Genomic DNA, 18880 nt, shown 5'->3' with positions numbered 1-18880 from the left:
GAGTACTGGGTAGTGTGAATGTGTGTGTTGGAGTTTAATAGTTAACTTTCAGCATAGATGGGAAGTTATAAAGTACAAATACTTCATGACTGTACATAAGTAGATTTTCCTGGTATCAGTGCTTTACTTCACTATTTATTTTTCTGACAACTTTTTACTTTCACTCAGTCGATTTTTACACAAATATCTTCAATTCAATTCATTTTTATTTGTATTGGGCTTTTAACAATGAACATTGTCTCAAAGCAGCTTTACACAGATAACGTGGTGATAAAAATTCATATGTTCTTTATAAGTAAGTTTCTCTTTAAATGAGCGAGCCGGGAAAAACTCCCCGAGATGGCATAGGGAAGAAACATTGAGAGGAACTCATCGTCGTCTGGATAATATCTCTATTTTCTACTTCTTACGTTTTGAAAACAGGCTCGTTACTTCAGTTACTTTATATTTGGTGACCTGTTTAATAGAATTTTTTTTTCATTGCACGCCGTTTTCAGCCCATCAACCTGTTTCCTGTCATTGCGTAGCTTTTCAATCTACCGCTGGTGTATCATTTCCTGGCTCTCACACACCACAGACGTAGACTAGTTTAGGAAGCTCACAACGAGCAACGCAACAAGAAAACAACAAGAAGTCTGGAGGAGACAGAGGAAGTCAGAGATGTAAACATGACTGAGAAAAGAGACATTCCTGATCACCTGATCATCATCATTTTTAGGTAACAAAATTAGATTATTTTTTTTTTTATATTATTATGATGTATGGTCCAGTTACCAGCGTGACACAAAAACAGGTAGCAGGCTACTTTTTATTCAAGTACATGTCAGAGCCCAAACTTCTTTACTTGAGTGAAAAGTGTACTTCAACTTGAGTCTTGACATGAGTATCTGTACTTCTACTTGAGTGAAGGATGTGTGTACTTTTGACATTTTTCGCTTTTAGTAAGAGTATAACTGTACATGTATTCGTACCAAAATATTCCGCTACAGGGCTTTCGGTTCGGTTCAATTCTTTTTACATTATGTGCAGAACATCTGCGTTAAAATCTGAGTTCGCTCAGGAACGTATTAAGTGGCAGACCGCACGTTTGTTTAGTCTTCATCTCACACTTCGAGAGCATTTTTTTAATTATTATTAATAAACGTAAAAACATACACAACAATGCCAATGGGTATACATTTTTTTTACTAGAGTTAGCACAGTGTCACTGTGACAGTATTACCCAAATGTGGTTTAAGAAATGTAAACTATTTAATAAAATTTTTACATGTATTACATTTTTATGAATCACTTAATTTGTGGCAATTTAATTGATTACTCGATTTAATATAATGAAAAAGTCTATTAAATCCATTTGATTTATACTATTTTATTTTTATTAAATATAAAAATATATCATTTTTATATAATTTAACCAAGCAGGCGTTTTTGATAAAAAAACAATGTCATTGTTGTAAACTGTTCAAATGTTGATGATCACAAATTTTTTTAACTGCGTAAAAAAAAAAAAAAAACAATTTTGCAGATACCTGTGAGTATTGCTGAGAGTACTGGCTTGGGTACCACTGTTAGAGTGTGTGTTGGAGTGTAATATGTGTGTAAATGTGTGTGTTGGAGTGTAATATATACCTGTGAGTATTGCTGAGAGTACTGGTTTGTGTTAATGTGTGTGTTGGAGTGTAATAGATACCTGTGCGTAGTGCTGAGAGTACTAGTTTGTGTAAATGTGTGTGTTGGAGTGTAATAGATACCTGTGCATAGTGCTGAGAGTACTAGTTTGTGTTAATGTGTGTGTTGGAGTGTAATAGATACCTGTGCGTAGTGCTGAGAGTACTAGTTTGTGTGAATGTTTGTGTTGGAGTGTAATAGATACCTGTGCGTAGTGCTGAGAGTACTAGTTTGTGTAAATGTGTGTGTTGGAGTGTAATAGATACCTGTGCGTAGTGCTGAGAGTACTAGTTTGTGTAAATGTGTGTGTTGGAGTGTAATAGATACCTGTGCGTAGTGCTGAGAGTACTAGTTTGTGTAAATGTGTGTGTTGGAGTGTAATAGATACCTGTGCGTAGTGCTGAGAGTACTAGTTTGTGTGAATGTGTGTGTTGGAGTGTAATAGATACCTGTGCGTAGTGCTGAGAGTACTAGTTTGTGTAAATGTTTGTGTTGGAGTGTAATAGATACCTGTGCGTAGTGCTGAGAGTACTAGTTTGTGTAAATGTTTGTGTTGGAGTGTAATAGATACCTGTGCGTAGTGCTGAGAGTACTAGTTTGTGTGAATGTTTGTGTTGGAGTGTAATAGATACCTGTGCGTAGTGCTGAGAGTACTAGTTTGTGTGAATGTGTGTTTTGGAGTGTAATAGATACCTGTGCGTAGTGCTGAGAGTACTAGTTTGTGTGAATGTGTGTTTTGGAGTGTAATAGATACCTGTGCGTAGTGCTGAGAGTACTAGTTTGTGTAAATGTGTGTGTTGGAGTGTAATAGATACCTGTGCGTAGTGCTGAGAGTACTAGTTTGTGTGAATGTTTGTGTTGGAGTGTAATAGATACCTGTGCGTAGTGCTGAGAGTACTAGTTTGTGTGAATGTGTGTTTTGGAGTGTAATAGATACCTGTGCGTAGTGCTGAGAGTACTAGTTTGTGTAAATGTGTGTGTTGGAGTGTAATAGATACCTGTGCGTAGTGCTGAGAGTACTAGTTTGTGTGAATGTTTGTGTTGGAGTGTAATAGATACCTGTGCGTAGTGCTGAGAGTACTAGTTTGTGTAAATGTTTGTGTTGGAGTGTAATAGATACCTGTGCGTAGTGCTGAGAGTACTAGTTTGTGTAAATGTGTGTGTTGGAGTGTAATAGATACCTGTGCGTAGTGCTGAGAGTACTAGTTTGTGTGAATGTTTGTGTTGGAGTGTAATAGATACCTGTGAGTATTGCTGAGAGTACTGGTTTGTGTATTCTGAGGTGGTGCACTCAGTGCTGTACTGGGTGGTTGGGAGGGAAGCAGGAGGCAGAACCGAGCTATAGGTCCCACTGACCGCCTGGCCTTTACTGCTGCTGCTACACGTACCTACACACACACACACGTGCACGCACACACAAACACACAAACCAAGAAATTCAAAACATCCACAGTACACCAAAAACATGCGTCACTTGTCATCATTGATACCTGGCAGTTGTTGGGACCGTGGTAAGAAATATAGCCTTGAGCAGAGAGCCATTTTACAGGACAATTATGAACCATAAACCTTTCAGTGAATTCCACTGGGCCTCTTGCCAGTCCACATATCTATTCTGCTCCGGCTCTACACACACCTGAGGCGGATAATCGAGTCTGGAGAATCAGGACTACTCTGCACAGGTGTGTTTGGAGTTGGGCTGGAACTGAATAGAGCTAAATAAAGCTTTCTGCCTGGGGATCATTGAGATTCACTTCTGTAATACTCTTCTGAAATACAGCACTGGCTCAGGGCTACATACAATGATAATGCCAACGACTCAAGCTGTGTGTGTATACGTATTCATTCCTTCATGTGCACAGCTTTCTTTTCACACAGCAATCTCAAGAAACATAAACGCAACGCTATGTCCCTGAGGGGAAATGCAGTGAAGTGTTAAAGGAAGACAATAATTATGAGCTTTGGCCCAGAAGGAATCATTCAGTATGTAATTTCAGCAGTTTGTGTATAATAGAGAAACAAAGAACTTTCATTTATATCACACAATACTTTACATATTATACTCACATGAATTCAAAGATACCTTCAAAATACTCTGATTCACAATATTCAATCTAGCTGGCTTCATTATTTTTATAAGGGGGGTTTTAATACAATTTTTACAGCTCATTTCCGGCCTGGTAATTAGCTCTGCCAACCAAGTCTGGACAATCCACTGTTTTTCCCCTCATATTTTAGATTGTTTTCATTTTTATTTTCCCGTTAATGGGCTTCTGGGGAATATAGTGTGGAGATGAGGTGATACAACCCACCACAGAGATACTAAACACTTTCATTTGATTTTATTTCTTTCCATGTTGGACCGTATTCAGAGCTAGCGACTTGAAGTATAGAAATTGTCAATATTCAGATACGCAAAGTTCATCATGTTTAGAGTCAGTTTTCACAAGCGATTGAATTGATTTAATGGAAGTCACAGAATATTAAAAGTATCTGCGTGCAATGCAAGTCTCCGTAGTTGCTATATTTTTGGAGTAGAGGAGACAACTGCCTTCAAATCGGGTGGAAATCTAGGGACAGAAAATTGATAGCACTGAAATAAATATCTAATAAGAGATTAGTTTATTGCCAATATATTACCGAATTAAACATCCTAGTTATAATTATGAAATCTATTTCTAGAACTGAGGGTCAGTTTGGCTTTATTAGGCTTATAAAATAAAACCTAATCGAGCACATTCTATAGTACTGAGCTATAATTACGGCATCAGAAAGGCTGAACCCAGCCAGAGGTAAATAACATCTGTATTGCAGCAAGCAATTGTATAGGTCATGGAATAAATAAATGAAATTTTATATATAGGGACTTCTCAATAAATTAGAATATCATTTAAAAGTTGATTTATTTTAGTAATTCAATACAAAAAGTGAAACTCATTATATAGATTCATCACAAACACAGACTGATATATTTCAAGTGTTTATTTCTTTTAATTTTGATGATTTTGGCTCACAATGAATAAAAAGCCACCAATTCACTATCTCAAACAATTCTTAATACTTCATAAGGCCATTTAAAAAAACATTGAATTGTTGGCCTTCTGAAAAGTATGTTTATTTACTGTATATGTACTGAATACTTGGTAGGGGTTCCTTTTGATTTAATTACTGCCTTAATTCAGCGTGGAATGGATGTGATCAGTCTGTGGCACTGCTGAGGTGGTATGGAAGCCCAGGTTTCTTTGACAGTGGCCTTCAGCTCATTTGCATTTTTTGGTGTCTTGTTTTTCATTTTCCTCTTCACAATATTCCATAGATTCTCTATGGGGTTCAAGTCTGGTGAGTTTGCTGGCCAGTCAAGAACACCAACACCACGGTCATTTAACCAACTTTTGGTGCTTTTGGCAGTGTGGGCAGATGCCAAATCCTGCTTCGTGGTAGACGGCTGTGCCTTGGACTTGATAAAACACAGTGGACCAACATCAGCAGATGAGATGACTCCCCAAACCACCACTGACTTTTTTTACACTGGACCTCAAGCAACTTGGATTCTGTGCCTCTCCTCTAATTTAATTCTAATTTAATGAGATGCACCTGTACACCGCAAAGTCCTCTTTATGGATAAAGGACAGTTCATATACTTATCCATAAAAATCTGGTCCGTGAGATGGGAAATTTAAAGAAGGATTTTACTCCAAGAGCTGAGTTTGCTTAAGAAAAACTGTCTTCATTCAAGGTCCACAACTGTGCATCACTGAAACACGAGTCTTTAACACTTAACTCTGTATTTATATAAAAGGTCATTTTCAGTATTAACGCCTCACTATTCACACTATACACGCCAGTTTGAGTAGCGAAAGACAAAAAAAGATCAGTGTGTGCGAGTACAGTATGCGTATATATATATATATATATATATTGTATGTGTGTGTATGTACCTTGCAGCAGCACTCCTGGTAAGACACTGGCCATGTTTAGATAAGGGTTGGAGGGCAGTTTCACCTCTTTAGGTGGCTCTCCCAGCAGAGACATCTGGCAGCTAGTTTGTGTCTGTACTCAAACACAACCACACACACAAACTTACTTCTATGTTTGAATTACACAGATAATCCATTGTTGGACAAAAAGGTAACATGACACTACATCTCATATTCCATGCAGCTGTTGTACAAAAATCATTAGCACTCTCTGACCAATCAGAATTTTGAATTCAACACCTGCATTGGTCATGACTCATACAGCATAAAAAACTAGTTGAGTAACAACTCCTCTTCAGTCTGGTAAATGCAAGTGAGTGAATAAAAAATTGCTTTCTATGGATACACACACACACACACACACACACACACACACACACACACACACACACACACACACACACACACACACACACACACACACACACAAAACATACCAAACACCTAGAGCTAATAGAAGAGAACATTCAGTGTCAAGAGATCAGAGAAAGAGTCAGAGAATGAAATAGTGATAGAGACAGACTAAAGCTATAAAACAACTATATCCAGTTCCGCACAAAAGTGAGTGCACCCCTCACATTTCAGCAACCATTTTACTATTTCTTCACAAGGGACAATACTATAGAAATGAAAGTTGGATATATTTTAGAGTAGTCAATGCGCAGCTTGCATAGTAATACAGATTTACTATCCTCTAAAAATAACTCAACATACAATCATAATTATTGTCAAAATAGCTGTCAACAAACGTGAGTACATTCTAAGTGATAACAGCCGTATGTCGCTTAACCTTGCAAAGCCACATGTCCTATTCATCATCTTCATGTTTTTGTCTGGATGTGAGGGGTGCACTTACTTTTTGTGAGATACTGTACAGTAAAGATATATAGAAAAAGAAAGAAAACATAGAAGGAGAAAAAATAAACGAATTGAAAGAGTGTGAGGGAAAAAGAGACAAAGCATTAAAAATGTAGAGTGAAATCTGGACTCACTGTAAGTGTGCAGTTCTCAGATGCAGCACTATTGTGATTAACCAGGGCTTTGGAGCTCTGGGCACCTCTGCTTGACCCAGATAGGAAGCCTTGTGTCTGTCTGTGAGAGTGACTGGACACCGCCGACTGTTTGTCTGGTGCTGACACTCCGTTCTGATCTCCTGGACTCATGTGAGCATGGCCTGCTCCGGACCCTCCAGCCTCCTGAGTCGAGTCTGAGAATCCCAGTGAAACAACATACACAATTTACAAAAGCAGGATAACAAAATACACCGCAAAATCTAGAAAAAAAATTATACATTTCAATTTAGACTGAAATTCACAAAAAAATTAAAAAAAACACAAACAGTAATCAAGGCGCAATCTCATTACAAACTAGAGAACACTAGATTTCATAAATAATCAGAAAAACAGCATTTTCCAATCTACTTTTGTTTCAAAATTATTTTATTTTTGCTGAAAAAAAAAAGCTTTTCCAATTTGAGAAAAATCAGATTTTCCGAACTCCAACTGGGAAAACCAAAGTAAACGCCTCCTTAAAAGAAAATTCCTATACAAAAAATCAGAAAAGTCGTCACAACCCTGGCTTTAATACATGTGGCTTTAGTTACTGCTCCTCTTAACAGTAAACAAAAACAGTATACCAAAGTATACCACTTTAAAATGAGATTTTCTGTATATACATGTACAAGTATATTTCCACTTATATAAATAATTTAGTTTCAAATTTCCACTTCTGAGTTAAATCAGTTTTAGTTTGGCTTTCTCTGGCAGCACGCAAACATAGCCTAAATGCCTTGCCCTTGTGGAAGATAACATTAGCTCTTCGTACCTTTTACAACAACATGAATATATCAAAAAAAGAGATCGGTGGTCTCTTTCCTGCTCGTGTACCACATCCCTCTCAAAGCGCAGAGCGGTAGGCTATAACACGTCTCTGTGTGGAAATATAAAACTGTTTTTTTTTTTTTTTTTTTTTTTTTTTTTTTTTAAATGGATTCAACTTTATTATATTATGTAAGTTACCAGTATTTACTGATATTTATTTCAATGCTTTACAGGCTTTAGTGTGTTGTTTCTTTGGTTTTTTAAAATTTTTTTATTATTATTTCAAAACAACCCCCCAACCACCGCAACACCGCCGGTATTTGGTCCACTACCACCGCGGTTTAAAAAAAAAAAAAAACTGCCATCGTCACAGCCCTATGTTATTTTTTAAAATGTATTCTAAATAGGCCCATAGGTTTTTTGTCAAAAAATAAAAAATAAATAAAAATAAAAAATTCACAGCACCCCCTGTTCAAAATTACTTCCAGCGGCCCTGCTAGTCTATTTAAAAGTAATCCCCAAACTGGCATGTATTTGTCTAAGATGGGTGGAAACTGGAAAACCCAGAGGAATATTGATATTGAGTTGTACCACTTGCACCACTATTCCACATCGATATTACATCACAAAATAGGGTAACATAAGACAAAAACACAATAAACTATAATAAAAAATATTCAAATATTAAACATCTTTAATAAAATGAATAAGAGGGACAAATGGCATTACATACAGATTAGATTTCATATTAGATATAGTCATATGCCAGAGAGAAAAGATGGATTTTAAGGTAAAATGTAATTTGTCAAGAGATCTTACTAAAACAAATCAGTTCTACATTTAGGTGCAGCTACAGAGAACATGGTCATGCAGTATATATAATGTTATATAATGTTAAAATGTACAAGTGTTTCATTATAGTCTTACAAAACGGTGGCATTTTACGTTCCCAGCGTGGAATTGACACTGAAGTGCTAATGAACCGGCAAATGTATATTAATTTCAAAGGGTTTTCATCTAAACAACATCGCCAAAGAAAGAGCACTGATTGAAGCTGCAGCCTCTAACTATTCATACCGGATTCCTCAAACAGGATTTCGATTTGCATTGCAAATTCATGTTGTGTGAAAACAGCGCAAGGCCAGGGCCAGCCTACGCACCACCTACAACACCTACCGGGAGGGGATTCTCCAATCAGCCCTTTCACCACCGGCACTGGGGCTGCATTTTGCAGAGCCAAGACTTTATGGAGAAGTAAACGAGAGGGGTCACCTAAAAGACTGGGAATCTGGAGCAAGAAGGCAGGAGAAATGAAACAAAGCAGAGAATGCATCAGGATTTTATTAGATACACTACACATGACACAAAGCACCAGCAAGGGCAATCCACATGTAAACAAACACTTTCTTATACTTAGTATTAGAATTACGTAAATAAAAAAAAAAAAGTAATGAAGTAAATATGGGCGTTTGTACTGTACTGAAAAATATACGTTTGGTTCTTTTATGAAAATGCCGGTCCCAAGCCCAGATAAATGAGGAGAGTTGCGCTATGAAGGGCATCCAGCGTAAAAACATGTGCCAAATCAAACATGTGGATCATGATTACGGATGATCCGCTGTGGCAACCCCTAATAGGAGAAGCCGAAAGAAAGTTTATTTTAGAGACAAAAAATAGGTAGAAGGATTGTCAAAGAGCTGCGTTTCTTTTACTAGTCAAGTTTAATCTTTCCCATTACTAATTTGTATGCCGAAATGACCGTAAACATACTTTTAAACAGAAAGGAAGTCGATAAAAAGAATCTATTTGAGACATTTGACATTGCTCTGACCTTGCCCCTGTATGGATCAATTCCCAAATATTATAATTTCATCTGTAAGTTACAGTCATAACTTTGTTTGAACCCTACAAACATTTAAGCACACAGATGCCTGGACAGACACATGCCTGGTGTAAATAAACAAAAAATCTGCCTTGACGTGTATAACACTTCTGAATTGAAAAAAAACCAAAAGACAACTTCAGACAACTGAACTCGTTTTGACCTTGTTTCTGTTTGAATCCATTCCAAAATTGAATCAGTTCATCTGCTACAAACTCATTTTCAGAGACATTTTGCTAACAAGAATCTCAGACAAAAGCTTTGATGAACAGATGGAAGAACAGCCGGACAGCCGCAAGACATAATATATAAAAACAAAAGGCCCTGATACAAGCAGGAGATAAATATGGCTGCATAAGAGGCCTGGCAGGGAAATTACCCTGAGTCTGGTGATGTTAATGGGTCACACACTACAAGTTTTACAACACCATTATAGTGTACAATACATATCAGCTCTGTGTATTGAATATATAGAGACTGTTAAATGAGCGCACACACATACTGATCCATAATTTTCATCTTACGCATATTTGTACAGTCAAATGCATCTGGTCAGAGCATGAAAAATTGTAGTGGTCTAACAATGCTGGGTTTGCTAAACAATCCTCAAAATCAATAATCAGCACAGATACCAAATAAAGTAGTATACATGAATAATGACAATGTAAATCAATGTTAATTACAACTGGCCAAAGAGGGTTTAGTGTAACATGTAATTTATAAATATATGAATATGGAAAAAATATATATTTTGAAATATGTATATATGAACAAGGGGCGTTCAAGTCAAACCAGGAATTATACTTTACGGGTATAAAAATCAGTGTGGGGACGTCAGGGCCAGCAAGGCTTTCTCTGCTGGCCTAAACACTATCAGAAGCACTGACCTACATTTACAACCTAAATTCTAATATTTGTTTCATGAAATTGTATTAATTTATTTCTAACAGTTTATTCTCTTAATTTCATAGCGTTTCTCTTGGCTGCACTGCTTCCAGTACATGTATGTGGATGTTACATTTTTTGTCCAATCAGATTTCAGCCTCTATGTGCTGCCACGTCAATCTAATCTGCCAAGGGCCTTCACAATCAGTAGTGCTGGTGGTTGTACCTTAGACTATATTAGCAATGGGTCTGTTTCTTTAACCAATCAGATTTTATATTCACCTCACAGGGCAGCTAGTTGGCCCAGAATATCGTCAGCATTTTTCCATCCTCTGATTGGTTGGTCAGAGGGAAACTGTTACAGCCAAGTTTGACTGGCAAAACATGTGTGTTGAGCGCTGCACACATTAATACATCTAAATAAAAAAATAAAAAATGTTTTGCCCACAATAGCTGATGGAGGAAGAGTAATTGATTTGGCCTCAATTTGAAAAAAATCAATTTTCAAGAAAAGCTAGACATTATGAGCAGGTCGGCCAACCCTGAAGCTAGCTAGCTTGTCTCAGCCTGGGAAAGGGTTTGTTCACCACTTCCAGACCAGTGCATACGAGCGGTACCACTGACTTACAGCCTCTGAGGAGCGGTGCAAATTATGAGTCTGCATCTCTGGTGAGTAGATTGTATTTTATTTACATTTTTTATGTTTTTGTCATGTTATTAGACAAATATTGATTCTGAACTGCTCCAGATAATGTAGGTGGGACAGTTGCAGTTGTATTGTAAAGGTTTGTAGTTGTATTAACTGGGTTTCTTGCTTTAGTAAATTGGTATTCACCCTCCATATGTAAAATGCCTTTCTCTCTGTAATGCCACGCTTTATTATATTGTGTTTTTGTATTGTATTGATGAGTTCTAAAATTGTGACGTGATAGTGGTGGTATTTAGAGTTGGATTAAGTCGGGTAAGTTCCCCCTAAGGCTCAGTATGATTAAGTCCCGGTATGATTCGAATGCCCCTCCTGTGTATGTATGTATGTATGTATGTATGTCAGTAACCAGTGCACTTTGATTTTGATTTCTTACAGTGTACTGTCTATACAATATTTTGATTTGTTTACTTTGCTCATGTATATATTTAATTAAACATTTAGACTGGTGCAACATTTAAAAGAACACACACCTAAATATACATTGATATATGGAAGGAATGCTGGAATAATAACTTTTAAAAGAAAATTAAAAAAAAAATTAATAAATAAATAAAAACCCACAGTAACAATTGTCATACTCCTATTATTACTTTTAGTCAAAACTATAATTTAAAAAAGACATGCTCTTGGAGCTGCTCTGAAATGTTGTTAACAGTTGATTTTATTTAAATGAAAAAATATAAAAATACTATTGCTGACAATTTCTACTATTTTATGCAGCAGTAACAGACACATGCCCCTCTTACTCTACTTTATTAATATGTAGCATCTCCTGTCCATCTAACTGCAGCTGTATGATTTTTTATTCATTGCTTCAATATTGCATCACCTGCACAAATTAGAAAAGGTTTCATGTAAGCAGTAGGATGGTAAATTCTGGGTGAGAAGTATGTATATATGCAACAGTATTTCAATATTATTTATTCCTAATATTTTATGTTATTCTTGAATTCGAGAAGAGACAAGAAGAGAATTTAACACATTGTCTTAAATCTGTCTAAATGTGTCACTGTTGCTGATATTTGTTGCTGTAAAAATGATCTGTATTCAAATACTGAATTCTTCAACTAGTACAGCTTTTCATATTAAGTACATAGAATATTAAAATGCTAATATTCTGTGTGAAAACACACATTCTCACACATAAGCACACACTCAATGGTGTGCTAATTACATTGCAGCTTTGCATCCACTCACAGGAAATTAATGAAAGACTATAGGCTGCAGAGCATGTACTATCAGTGTTACACTGTTTTTTTTTTTTTTACGTCGACTCATATCTTCTGCGAGCTGCTATGATGTGTTATTGTGTAATATCAAGAAAACTAGAATTCAGCCCACAGGCTCAGAGTGGGACAAACTAAACAAAACTAATGTCTTTCTGAGTAAAAGTCACAGCTTTCATTATTTACAGAGAGAGAAAAAAAAAAAAGCCAATAATGGCATCTCAGGAACAAATAAAAGACCGTCTGTATCATGTTATTCACTTAAGTCAAAGAAATATCCAGGTATCTGAAATTTAGTAGCTTTCTTACAGATGCAGAAATACTGCAGGAATAATGCGGAAATGAGACACCCTTCCCTAACACACACACACACACACACACACACACACACACACACACACACACACACACACACACACACACACACACACACACACACACACACACAGCCTCACATTAGTGATGTGCTTGTCCTTGATGTGCAGAAGCTGCTGCTGTGCCATGTGCATGTGGAGAAGGTTCTGCAGAACAAACCCGTTCCCCAGCATGGCGTTCTGAAACACATAGAGAGACATTGCACTCGCTGAGTAATAATGTGTGTGCCAAGTCTCATTAAGCAACAACATTTTCAGTCAGTTCTCATTCTGCTGCTTGCACTGCATCTAAATACCAAAACCGTGTTTCTTTCTGTGTGGTTCATCAAACCTACAATGTAATGACCAGATAGAGAGTGACAGCCAATGAGGATGAGTAAGAAGGAAGGATTTCTGGATAGTGTGTGTGTGTGTGTGTGTGTGTGTGTGTGTGTGTGTGTGTGTGTGTGTGTGTGTGTGTGTGTGTGTGTGAAAGACAAAGTAACATACCTGCTGTGCTTTTCCTAGCTGAAGCAGTGCAGCTGTCAGCGGCGGTCGGAGGAAAGGAACACTGTGAGGACGAAACTTCCCTGACGAGAAAAAGGGAAAGTTGGCAGTGCAATGGGGCTCACCAGAAATAAAAAGGTAATGAATAAAATATATATAAAAAAGGAAAAAAGGCAGGTGGTAAAAGGAACGAAAGCATGCAAGCAGTCCACACTCTTCTTTTATCCAATTCCAGTGTGAGCCCTAATGGCCACTCTTTCCAGAATAGGTAGATGATTTAAGATTTAATCAAGAGCTATATTTGGCGTGTTCCCCTTAAGCTCCGAGGCCTTCCGCAGCTCATTTATCCTCAAACCTAATGAAAAGTTCATTTTAATATATGATTAGGTTCATTAGGAAAGGAACCTGGCCTGGGATGGAGGATCGGCAGAGACGGCGTAGGAATTAAAGGGTTTGGGATTTGGAAGAAGATTGGAATCAATGGTCTAATTTTAAAGTGGTTTCCTTTAATAGTCCATGCATATTTATAATATGATATATGATAATGCCGCCCATCTGTTGACGCACCGTTTTTTTTAATGAACACAGTAAAAGGTGCTAGCCTGGCAAACAATGTACCTAACACGCTGGATATTCGGTGTGTGAATGTGTGTGTTTGTGTGTATACCTCCACGCTTGCCAGTGTGGTATGGTCTCATAAGAACCTGAAGAGCAGCTGGATTGGTCATGCTGTTTAGGAGCTGAGCTAAATTGGGCTCGGGCAGCAAACCCTTTTTATTGCTCAGCATCTACAAGAGAAAAAAAAAACACATGTACAGTCACACACACACACAGTTTTCATGTTCTTTCAGAAAATCTGCTTTTTTTAGACCTTTTTTTTTTTGCCTATTATGAGCATGTCCACATTGTAACATCATATTGCCATCATATATAGCAATCCCAATGTCTTCTTCCATGTCATTTCTTAAAAAGTGGTATGTGTCTTGCTAAGCTTGGCTGTGAGTTGCTATTTTGGATTGCTACCTTATAAGCTCTTATTATGCAGGATCCTTTGTGTGCCATCAATCAACACAAATAAGTTTATATTGACATCCTATCCATAGACACATACTCCAACGTCACTATGCAACACGCAACACAATACAAGAAGTCGGTATATAGGAATGCATAAAAGTGCAAAGTATATGACAGGGTACGGCAAACAGTGTCTCAGTGAAATATATAAACAATACACTACCAAACTGCAATACAGCAGGAATGGACAATATGGGGGGGGGGGGGGGGGGAATGATATAACAATATTTTGGCCACTTTCATAATAACAAGCCAAAACATGTGAAAACCTAGGAAACACCAAAACATGTTAGGTTCAAATCAGTTATTTGTTATAGTGTGTAGCAGTCTAGTAATAAAGGCACTGTCACATAACAACAGGTTCTATACTTAAAAAAAATATATAATGGTTTTATATATTGCACTGTTTATATCTTGACCATAAAATTGGAAACTGGGTGGGAAAAAACAAAAATAGTGCAGTTTAAAGTGTAACAATCCTGTATCATACTGTAATATAGACAGATCAGGCATAACATTATGACATTATAACATTATGAGTGGTGAAGTGAATAACACTGATTATCTCTTCATCGTGCCCCCTGTTAGTGGGTGGAATATATCAGGCAGCAAGTGAACATTTTATTCTCAAAGTTGATGCGTTAGAAGCAGGAAAAATGTGCAAGCGTAAGGAGTTTGGCAAGGGACAAATTGTGATGGCTAGATGACTGAGTCAGTGCATCTCCAAAACTGCAGCTCTTGTGGGATGTTCCCAGTCTGCAGTGGTCAGTATCTATCAAAAGTGGTCCAAGGAAGGAACAGTGGTGAACCGGCGACAGGGTCATGGGTGACCAAGGCTCATTAAAGCATGTGGGGAGCGAAGGCTGACTTGTGTGGTCCGATCCAACAGACGAGCTCCTGTAGCTCAAAAAAAAATGTAATGCTGTTAATGGGTCAGAACTGTTTTAGCAGCAAAAGGGAAACAAACCTAATATTAGGGAGGTGGTCATAATGTTATGCCTGATAGGTGTAAATCACTGTTGTTAATAATGGTTCAGTGTGTGTGTAGATCTGGTCACATGTTTGGTCTGATATTGATCAGTTCATGTCAGTTCTGGGGGGACATGAGAGGAAAAAGATATTAAGGTGCTTGTCAGTTCTTTTCAGTCTAAAGATGGCTTTTATAAACTTGCTGTATAATAATATTGATATTATATTAAAATATTTCAAATGAATTCTCTAATAGACTGTGTAATGACATGTACAAGTCATAACAAAGATCCAATAATGATTAATCCCCCAGTTTTAAAGAATATTAGAGCATTCTGTTTACATGTCCAAGCACCTAAAGCTATGATAGAGTTAGGCAGTAGCAGGCCATCAAGTCCAGCAAGGCCTTTTGTGGTGGCCTAAACACTATCAAAATCACTGACTTGTGTTTTCATATCTTTTTTGTCCATGAATATGTATTAAATTATTCACAATAGTTTATTATCTTCATTTTATAGTTTTTTTTCTTAGGTCTGAGTGTAAGTTTTTATCCAATCAGATTTCAGCCGTTGCATCACATGTTACCGGGGTCAAGGAGGTAGCACCTCTAACGTCTCTACCTACAATCAATGTTGCTTGATCATGTCTAATCATGTCTGCATTTGCACATCCTTTGATTGGAATGTCAGACACAAACATGTTGATAAGACAGTGTCCCTGTTCACAAAGCAAGGAAGAACTTAGTGAACTAACCTCAACCCCATTGAAAACCTTTTGGATGTAGGTCAGGCCTTCTTACCCAACATCAATGTTTGACCTCTTGTGGCTGAATAAGCAAAGATTCCGATAGCAACATTTGGTTCTTGTTGTTTCATCCATATTGTAAGAGATACATTGTTGTTTCCAAACCACCTCCTTTCTGTAAGCTGACTCATCGTTGTTGCTGAAGGGCCCACAGCTGCTCTATCATTAACAAACTTGATGAAGTGCTAAAAGCGTAGCAGTGTGAAAGGTAGTGAGCATACAGCCCTGAGGGATGCCGGTTTTTAATGTGGTGTTGCTTGAATAGGTGTTGTCTATTATTACTGCCTGAGATCTTTCAGTTAAGTAAACTAGAATCCAGCTGCTGATATGTGATCCAGTTCATATTTCCTATTAGTTTCTGTTTTGATTGTGTTGAATATCAAATAGCATTTGCAAGTAAAATGAATAAAATGGAGTAATAAGCAGACCACATAGGGTTGAGTGATGTAGAGAGCTTGTATTTCCTGATTTATGGTTAGCTTTTTGAACCACATTTTATCGTGCGAGTGCTCTTACTGGCAGTGGATACAGTCAACAATGCATGACCTCTTTTGGTTCAGAAAGATGTTAAAGGTGTTTGCAAAAATATAAGCTAGCTGATCAGTTGATCCCCTGGTAGGTTTCAGGTCTAGAAGTTTTACATAGGTTAAGTAGAAAAAGCTATTTCCTGACATCACTTGTTGACAGTTGACCAGAGTAGCGAGGCCTGCATTACCGAGTGATTCCCGGGAAACCTGACACTATAGCCTGTGGTACAGGGCTTATTTGATAGCTTGGGTCTGGACTTTGTGGTCAAGCAAGCCAATGTAGAAAGAAGAGGAATAAAATTTTGTCATGACTGGAAGGGCACAAGACTTAAAAATAAGCCCTGTGCCTCTAGATTCTAACTTGTCAGTAGGGAAGAGGTGGTCTTCTCGACATCACAGGTATGCAGTGTTACAGAATGTCTTGCAATACACTCCATTTATATTATATAGTGATCTCCAGCTTTCTTTTTGGTTAAAGAGGTGACGTTGATGTTTCAGAAGAGAACCTGTACAGGAAGGCAGCTTTACTTGTAATTACCAGGACCCATGTTTGTATCTCTGCTGCCACAAGCACATTATCTACTGTGTCAATTTTTAGTAACAGTGCCCAATTAGTCTCTTCACTGTATAACAGCATCATTCTGGTTTTGGTGGATCTTTTGAAATCCAATATTAAAAGGCTATTGAAGCATGGCAGGTGCCTGTGTACTGAAATCTAATACGACCCATATCAGGCTTCATGCTGTAGTCAAAAGCCTGGCTCTGTGGGGCTCGACAAAATGTGTGTGCGTGAGGGAGTTGGCATAAATGGTAGCTCTGATTTCCTCATTAGATCCGAGATGTCTGCAAGTAGGATGGCTCCATCCCAATCACACTGCAACCCCATCTGCTGCCTACTGTCCCCCAGGAGGCTTACGCGCGTGCACTCACACACACACACACACACACACACACACACACACACACACACACACACACACACACACACACACACAGAGAATGTGTATATATACAGTAAAGACACACATTTACACATACAACGACACACATACAGTGCGTGTTCACAAACATAAGTCACAAAGAGTTATTGTGTGTAATGGTAAATAGCTTTTTCTAAAACAATAACACTCCTCGCGCTCATCCTTTCAAGAATAAGCTTAGCCCCATATCCTTCCGGGCTGAGCACAGAGTTAGAAAGAAACTGGGGATTTACAATAAAGAACAGCAGCCCACACAACATATTTTTGGTTGCTACTTAAATAATATTCAAAATTTCAATTTACCATGGCAAGTGTGATACATACTATTATTACTAGAGATGCATAAGTAAATGTTTTAGGCATTCATCAATATTAATTCTGATACAAATATCAAAATCAGTCATTAATAATTCAAGGGCATCATGGAACATTTTTTTAACTCTATTTATGTTGGTTGTTTGCATGTGATACTGACAATGACCATCATACTTGAGCTGTTTAAGACAATCATGGCATATTAAACTAATATCTTTAATAGAGAAGGCTGAGCAAAGCAGTCGAAGCAGCCTCTACAAACATGGTCATGAAAAATTAGTGTCATGAATTGCACCTTGACAGATGAGTAAAGTAGAGTGTCTGGCAAGTGCAGTGGAAGGAAGACCACCTTCTCTGTGCTTATTGCAGGAGTGAAGCATTCTCATATGCAACAGTCTCTGCATGCATGCTTAACTGTCTCATTAATACAGTTCATGACCTCTTGCACTGAATAACTCCTTGAGTCCTCGGGTTGGCTTTATTTGACCCCACTATTAAAGATGCTGTTTAAAGGTCATAATGAATATTATTATTTACTTGTATCGTTGGTAGATGCTGTAGTTCCATTTTATTTTATTTTTCACAGGTTTTTAGTCTGTTTTGTTTATTAATTGCATCCAAATCACTGTTAATTTCAAGTTGTCTGGACATTATCTCTGTAACGTACATTACAATTGGACCAGTACCAAATACCACTGTCTATACAGCCCTAATTATTACAGGTGAGTAATGTTCATATGATCAGGGCAGCCACACATGTGGTGCAGTTAAACAGAGAACAGGCTCTACATTATACTATACACAAACAATCACTAATTACCAAGATTTATTTACTGTCAAGCTTCAATGCCCTACACGTACTGGTCCAGCAGGGAGTCTCTCTTGGTGTCTAGCTCAATATGACAGATGTATAGAATGGTTGTGTCAAAGTCGCCTGTATCATAACAGCTCTGCGAGTAGTAACACAGCAGAGACACCTGCTAATCCCCAGGCAGCTCCAGTTTCACACTGCCATGAAAACATGGGAAGTCAAAGCTTGGCAGGAGGAGCTTTCGCACTGAAGTCTAAAGCTCCACCAGAATGAGGTATGCACCCCCTCAGTCTGTGTGTGTGTGTGTGTGTGTATAAATATATATATTAGGGCTGTCAATCGATTCAAATGTTTAATCATGATTAATCGCATG

General features: G+C 37.7%; 1 protein-coding gene across 1 annotated transcript in view; it reads right to left on the bottom strand.

Annotated features, from left to right (window-relative positions):
- The window catches only part of raver2 (ribonucleoprotein, PTB-binding 2), an 84973-nt gene that overhangs the window by 11152 nt on the left and 54941 nt on the right, over nt 1–18880 (bottom strand). Inside the window, exons 5-11 of the mRNA XM_083566787.1 lie at nt 13695–13815; nt 13031–13110; nt 12623–12721; nt 8642–8753; nt 6638–6852; nt 5607–5718; nt 2911–3056 (exon numbers count right to left, since the gene is read on the bottom strand). Of these exons, the coding sequence (XP_083422913.1) occupies nt 2911–3056; nt 5607–5718; nt 6638–6852; nt 8642–8753; nt 12623–12721; nt 13031–13110; nt 13695–13815 (885 nt within the window). The remainder of the gene's footprint in view (nt 1–2910; nt 3057–5606; nt 5719–6637; nt 6853–8641; nt 8754–12622; nt 12722–13030; nt 13111–13694; nt 13816–18880) is intronic.

This window comes from Silurus aristotelis (genome assembly GCF_946808225.1).
Source record: "Silurus aristotelis genome assembly, chromosome: 2".
Taxonomy (NCBI): domain Eukaryota; kingdom Metazoa; phylum Chordata; class Actinopteri; order Siluriformes; family Siluridae; genus Silurus; species Silurus aristotelis.
Note: the sequence above shows the minus strand (reverse complement) of the source record. Positions and strands in the feature narration are given on the sequence as shown.